Source organism: Octopus bimaculoides, chromosome 9, assembly GCF_001194135.2.
Source record: "Octopus bimaculoides isolate UCB-OBI-ISO-001 chromosome 9, ASM119413v2, whole genome shotgun sequence".
NCBI lineage: Eukaryota > Metazoa > Mollusca > Cephalopoda > Octopoda > Octopodidae > Octopus > Octopus bimaculoides.
This window is the reverse complement of record NC_068989.1, coordinates 82,902,153-82,910,081: the sequence shown is the minus strand read 5'-3', so window position 1 is coordinate 82,910,081 and position 7,929 is coordinate 82,902,153. Positions and strand designations below refer to the sequence as shown.

Below are 7,929 nucleotides of genomic sequence, written 5' to 3'. Positions count from 1 at the left end.
AATGACTGCTATATTCTATTGTAATGCATTAATTGATATTCTGCTGTGTACCGAGTTGACACTTAAGTCTCAAGCACCAAATACGTGTATATTGAGTGCAAATAATTGGTTATTGATATGAATATGACTTAGTGAAACTATGACATATATAATAATATACGTGTGTGCATGCATTAATTGAAATTGAATCTCTCAGAGTTTCTCCTCCCATGACCACCGCAACTTTTGAGTGCATCGGTGTTTAACTCAAGCCTCATAGTTTCAATTTCAATAAAAGACCACATCATCAACAGCATGTATTGAGAACTACTCTGTGTCAGTCAAAATCCAACATATTATATATATATATATCTACACCCCCACACACGCATATATATATACACATACACACATGTATGTGTATATCTATATATCTATCTATCTATCTATACATATACATATATATATATATATATATACACATGTATGTGTATATATACACAAACACACACGTATGTGTGTGCGTGTATATATATATATATATATATATATATATATAATACAAGGAATATATATACATGTATACACACATATATGTACATACTTACATCTACATGTGTATATATATGCATATCAGGGTACAGGACGTTAGAACAATAAACTACAGACAACGGAACGAACACATAGGAAAACGGAAAGCTACTTGGAATATCCCTTGATCAGCTGTCTCTATTCTATCTAGCCGTTTCGAAGATATTAATGCACAATAGTCTTTGTGTGTATTTGTGTGCATGCCCCATGGATAAATCTGCTTTAGCACGCTCACTGCATGCACCGAAATTTCTCGTGCAACCACTATCCTAATTAATGAAAGTGTATTACTTGTTACAGACAATACAAAAGAGAAAAACGAGAAAAAATAAAACAATGAATAAATTTAAATGAGAGAAAGAAGGTGAAATAAAAATGAGGTGCAAGTGTTTGGTGTGTTCACCTCAGGAGAAACTGAGCGCATGTGTATTTTTGTGAGCATAGGTACATGTGTGTGTGTGTGTGTGTGTGTGTGTGTGTGAAAGAATGTTGAAATATTGTTCATATATTGTTCTACACTCTCTGAGTGGTTGGCGTTAGGAAGGGCATCCAGCTGTAGAAACACTGCCAAATTAGATTGGAGCCTGGTGTTGCCATCCGGTTTCACCAGTCCTCAGTCAAATCGTCCAACCCATGCTAGCATGGAAGGTGGACGTTAAACGATGATGATGATGATGATATATATAACAGACAATAATGAATGACTCGAAACAAACAAACAGCAATGCAGAATAATGGGAAAATATAACCTAATGGCACTTATATTATGGAGACATACATATAGGTATTGAGACTGTTTGTGTGTGTGTGTGTGTGTGTTTGTGTGTGTGTGTGTGTGTGTGGGTGTGGGGGGGTGTATAGTGGGTGCATACAAAAACAGGCATAAATAAGCATGCCGACTCCATTAGAGAGAGTTGAGACAAGAAAATACATGTAAGTACATAATAGACATGCACATATATACAAACATACACACACACATATATATATATATAAATACACACACATATATATATATATATATATATACACACACACATAAATACACATATATTTATACACACACACACCCAAGCATTTATATATATATATATATATATATATATATATACACACATACTTAGCTGAGTGTATTGCTCATATCGACAAATGCATACATAAAGGTGAGAGAGAGAGAGGGGGGGGGAGAGATAAAAGATGGAGACAGACGAATGGATAAGCTGAACCAACTTCAATATGTTGTTACAACTTCTGCCACCACATCCATGTTCTTTGACTCGGTGACTGAGGGACCTCAGTTTAAGTTAATGAGACTCACCAACATCATAGTAAGACATTACATTTGCCAGATAGGGATCTTGCTTCAGCATAGTAAACACCATCTCACACTTATGAACTATCAATGTAGTTGTAGTTGTAGTGAGTAATGTTGGTGGTGGTGGTTGCGGTTGCAGTGTTGGTGGTTGTACAGTTTGTGTTTTTATTTGTTAGTAATGACACTAATTGATGATAATTAACATTAGTACCATATCAGTATAGGCGTAGGAGTGGCTGTGTGGTAAGAAGTTTGCTTCCCAACCACATGGTTCTGGGTTCAGTCCCACTGCGTGGCACCTTGAGCAAGTGTCTTCTACTATAGCCTCAGGCTGACCAAAGCCTTGCGAGTGGATTTGGTAGACGGAAACTGAAAGAAGTCTATCGTATATATACATATATATATGTCTGTGTTTGTCCCCACCCCCATCGCTTGACAACCAATGTTGGTGTGGTTACATCTCCATAACTTAGTGGTTTGGCAAAAGACTGATATAATAAGTACTAGGTTGACAAAGAGTAAGACCTGGGTTCGATTTGTTCAACTAAAGGTGGTGCTCCAGCATGACCGCAGTCAAATGATTGAGACAAGTAAAAGAATACCTCAAGGTGTGTTGTTTGAATACTGGATGAAAGGGACCGAATGCAAAAGAGATTTGTACTTTGCTTTTACTCCCGCCCTGAAGAATAAGCTGTTGTTTTGCCCCAAGATGGATTTGAACTCGGTACATGAGCCATCTACAGGTTTAACTGAATTCACAATTTTATAGCAGTGAGGTTGGTTTCCACAATGAAATTAATAAAGACCCTATTCATATCAGTCCCTCCAGCTCCCTGACCCCTGCTGATCTCTCACATGTGTATTTATTACTACTTTTGCCATTAATTGTTCTGATGAATGGGACTGCTCTCATAGGCCCTCCAACCATTGGAGAATATCTAAAGCAGTGGTTCTCAACCTTTTTTTTTTTATTTATAGACCCCTTTTGATTACTGTTTTATTCTGGTGGACCCCTGTAGTCATTCGATGTTTAAAAACTAGTTTTATAGATCCTTCTTTCAAAATTCCTATTCTGTTTTTCACACATTCACTTCTGTAGCTGAACGATGTAAAACAGAGAATGAAATCCAACTGTCTCTTGCAATAGATACATTTAAAGCAAAATTTTTCCACTGACCCTTAATATACTACTATGTGTCCCCAATTTACTATTCTGCTTGTGTGGGTTCCCAAAAATCTTACATAGACCCTGATTGAAAACCACTGATCTAGAGAAATGAGACATCACTCCGGCCTTGACAGACTCTCTAATGGTTGATCTGGCAGAAAGGGGCAGCGCACATTGCCATTGTAGACTCTCCAATCATTGATCTGGAAGAAGGGAGCTGACCCCACGACCACTGCAGAACCTTGGAGATTGGCCACATCAATGCAGTTAATTTTATTCTTTGCAATACTTGCAGGTATTTAACACAAGAAGGAGCCCAGAAATTTTGTCGGAAGAGATCTGGGCAAGTAATTCACTATACTGGACCAACACCTGACCAGCACTTTACTTAACTGACCAACTAACTCCAGAAATAATTAAACAGAAAGGGTCCTATGACAGTACTAAGACAGGGAGTACAAAGAGGAAGCAACTGGCTTCATCACCTCACCATCTTCCTCGTTTTTCTACTTTCTCTCTCTCCTTTAATAACAGCAATTACATAAATACACACAGTCATTATACATATATACATACATGCATCCATGTATACATGTATGTATGTATTCATATCTGACACGCACACAATATATATATACATTTATGCTTTCACTCCTATGACAACAAACTAAATATTCAACACTAGACGCATCACATAATGCACTCCTTAGAGTCTCTTATTCATAGACTTTAGCCAAATAAATATATACAAGTTGATGAAGCTCCCAAACCCTGTTTATTATTATCATCATCATTATTAATAACAATGATATTAAATATAGTTATTACTATTACTGTTATAATAGTTCTCTTCTCTGTGTTGTTGTTTTGACTAAGTCTCAGACACACTCACACAGACACACACAAACACATACATGACCAAGTTTTGTTATGAGCAACGGTATGTATATCGAAGCCCCAGTATAATACTGGTACATACTTTTTCAAACCCCATCAAGTATGAAAGGCAGAGTTGGCCCCCGTTGAGATTTGATCTCAGGATGTCATAGTATGAAACTAAATACCATCGAGTATTTGCTCCAGTTCTCTGCCAAGTCCATAATCCTCTCAATATTAACTGAATTATTTTTTATTATTATTAATATAATTATTATTAGTATTATTATAATTATCATAATTACTATACAACTGTAGCAAAGTCTCTTTTTGCTTGTGTACCCCAAACGATCACCGAAGGTGAGAGTTTCTGTTGAATGTCTTTGTCTCGTACTCGTTCGTACATTTTCCCATCTCTGTCCACTTTTGAATTAACATCTTTATATAAATGCACAGCCTTTTCAGCGAATGACGGTGATGCGAAACCGTGATCTTTGTCGTTGAAATGATCGGCTACATAAAGCTGCGCTTTTGTTAGAGAGCGTCCTCGCCGGTCAGCGACAAGGCGCCTGTGTCTTTGACTGTCTGAGCGTAACATTCGTACGGCAACAAGTACGAGGAGAATAAGGATAAATCCACCGGCGATTGGTACGGCTATCACAGCGGCCTTAAACCAGAGGTCTCGGTTTTCATTTCTTTCTGGGTAATTCCCTGTGTAAGACATCTGGTTCTGTTTACGTCCTGCAAAACAAAAAACAAAAACAAAAGGTAAATAATTTGTATTGAATGGTACACACAAAGAAACAGTCTATATACTATCAAATATATTATTTACATTCGACAGATATTTGTCCTCATCTTGTTTGTTGCTAACACGTTTCAGCTGATATACCCTCAAGCCTTCTTCAGGTGTCATGGGGAAATTTCGAACCTGGGTTCTCATTCCTAAGGTATTTTTCGATGTTATTATTATTATTATTATTATTATTATTAGTGTTCAGGTCACTGCTTGGAATCGAACTCAGAATCTCGGGGTTAGTAGCCCATGCTCTTAACTACTACGCCATATCCGTTGAATGTAAATAATGTAAATAATGTACAGAATTCCTCATCTCTTAAATATAGAACTGAAATATATTATCGTTGTTATTCAGCTCCAGGATAACCACAGCCAGGCAAAACAAAGATCAAAGGCCTTCTAGTTATGACCATCATGTCTGTTTAACCATTTAGCATTTAAAAATGGCCATATCAAACCCAAATATTCTGTTACATGTTCAAACCGGCCAGATCTGGCCTCTCACTCTGACCTTATAATGCTACTCTTAAAAGTAACAATCACTTTATCAAAATTTTTAAGCTACAACATAATGTATGATTAATTCAAAACAAAGAAAATAAATGAGAATTACATTTGATATTCTTTGTTGTGTTTCATTAACCATTGCAAAATAATGACAGCGAAAATCCATACAGTATTTGTGTTGTCCTTAAAAATGACCACTGTTTTGGCCCTAAATAACATTTTCTATATCTTCAAAAGATGATTATATTGTCCTTTCAGAGACACAAAAAGAAATAAAGTCTTCTAGCAAACCCTATTATAAGCATTGGCACTATGGGAGCCGAAATGACACCATGCCTTGTCACTCAGTTTCTCTTTCATTCTCTGTCCCTCTTACATCTTTATAAAGTAAGTGACACATACACATCCACTGTAACAAACACATATGCAAGTACACAGCAACTATATACACAGTAGCTATATAACACTCATTACTGGGTGTATATTCCACAATTAGAGAGAACTCAATACTTCTGTTAAGAGTTAACTGATCTTTTATACAGTATTTAAGATAGACAAATACATTACTTAAATTTCACAGCACAGCAGATATCTGCACTCAAAAGAAAATTTGTACTCTTTCCGAGTGCAGGTAACTGCTACTCCATGAAACCTGAGTAGTACATTTGTGTACGTGCTGCAGAAAGAAAAAAAGAAAGATAGGTAGATATGTATGTGTGTGTATATATGTATGTATATATGTGTGTGCTTATTCATATGTATATATGTGCAGAAAGGAAGAGAGAAAGGGAAAGGAGGAGAGACTAAATATAGCAAGAATTACAGTTAGTTCTTGTTTAGCTCTAGTTCAATCATAAACGAGTCAATCTATGATCAAATGAGATCCATCCATGACTATCCCTAATATTACATTTTTTTTGTTTTGCTTTTAAATAAAATATGTCCTGAAAGTGACATATCATAGAGATTTTAGCTGCTACTTCTAGCAGTTCATGTGAGTACATTCATCATTGCCCGATAAAAGTACGGTCAACATGTCTAGAATAAAGAGTAACCATCCAGCCAGAGTCATCGGTTTTATCCTTTGCCACTTTTGATCTGAACTGGGTTTCATAAGTTATTATAAATGGTTTAAAAACTACAAATAGTTTCACAGTTGTGACTGTGCGATTAAGAAGTTTACTTCCCAACCACATGGTTCCAGGTTCAGTCCTACTGCATGGCATCTTGAGCGAGTATCTTCTACTATGGCCTCAGGCTGTTCAAAGCCTTGAGAGTGGATTTAGCAGACAGAAACTGAAAAAACCTCATCGTATGTGTGTGATAACCGGTGTTGGTGTGTTTACGTTCCCATAACCTAGAGGTTCAGCTAAATAGACCAATAGAAGAAGTACTAGGTTTCAAAAAAACTAACTCCTAGGGTAGATTTCTTCGACTAAAACTCTTCAAGACGGTACCCTAGCATGGCCGCAGTCAAATGGCTAAAACAAGAAAAAAAAAAAAAAAAAAAAAAAAAAAACTACTTCAAAACCTGCAGCTCCTATAGCTTGATAATAAATTCACGTTTATACCAGTAATTATCAGAGAACTTGGTTATATTAGTAAATATTTAAACGATGATTAGGAAAAGATCGAATTTTCAGACAAAAAACTTTTTTTTAATGTGGCGAGCTAACAAACACTTCAAGAATCCAAATATGTAAGTGGAACAGTAAAAATATGCAAGACGTTTTTAAACGCCATTCGTGTGTTTTTGTTATCCCCACAAAAATACAGCAATGCAGATTTGTTTCTTTGTAAGAAACCAGCTCCTTCCTTGTAGGAAGAACTCTAATAAATAAACAAGACGTACATTATTTATATCACAAATGATGACAGTTCCTCGAAATCTTTGCCCATATTTCGCATATTATATATATGTAGGTATGTATGTAAAACTAAATACACACACACATATATATACACAAGCACACGCATATTCATAAATAAGAACTATGTATGTATATGTGTATGTAAGAGCGAGAGAGAAGTGGATATACGTACACAAACGGAGAGAGTGAAAGAATAACAGCGAAGGATGTCTCTTCATGCATGAACGCTAGTGGTGTATATATTTATTCAGTTATCTAGGTTTGTTTCTGTTTGCGTTTTGTTTTTTCTTTCACTATGCAATACATGTATGCACAACATGCAGAAACACCACGCAAGTATTGTAGTGTGTATATATATATATATATATATATATACACATTACTTGCAACTATGCAGGAGTAGCTGGGCAGGAGCGATTGTGTGGGGAATTGCTAATGTGCTTATACACGCTTGTAGCTAGTAATATCTTTTTGTGTTTCTTTGAGACTGCATATATTATATATATATGTGTGTGTATATATATATATATATATATATATATATATATATATACACACATACAAACGTACTTCCGTAAGTGTGTTTCTATGTATGTGCCTATATATTAGCATATGCACACAAACACACACACTTACATACATACATACATACATACATACATGCTTATATATATGCACACACAGAGCCTTGTGTGTACTGCTCTGTGTAACTTTTTTGTGTTTTATGGCTGTCAATAATTATGCATGTTTGGGATTAGAGAATTGAGTATTGGTGTGTGTGTACATACACGTATATATGAATATATATATATATATATATATA

The 7,929-nt window shown here is 35.7% G+C and overlaps 1 protein-coding gene across 2 annotated transcripts in view; it reads right to left on the bottom strand.

Annotated features, from left to right (window-relative positions):
* Positions 1 to 2,420: 2,420 nt before the first annotated feature.
* LOC106870678 (BMP and activin membrane-bound inhibitor homolog) overlaps positions 2,421 to 7,929 on the bottom strand; it is a 141,075-nt gene continuing 135,566 nt past the window's right edge. For both annotated transcript variants that reach the window (XM_052970832.1, XM_052970831.1), the window contains one exon: positions 2,421 to 4,670. In XM_052970832.1, the coding sequence (XP_052826792.1) occupies positions 4,234 to 4,670 (437 nt within the window). In that variant the 3' untranslated portion in view covers positions 2,421 to 4,233. The remainder of the gene's footprint in view (positions 4,671 to 7,929) is intronic.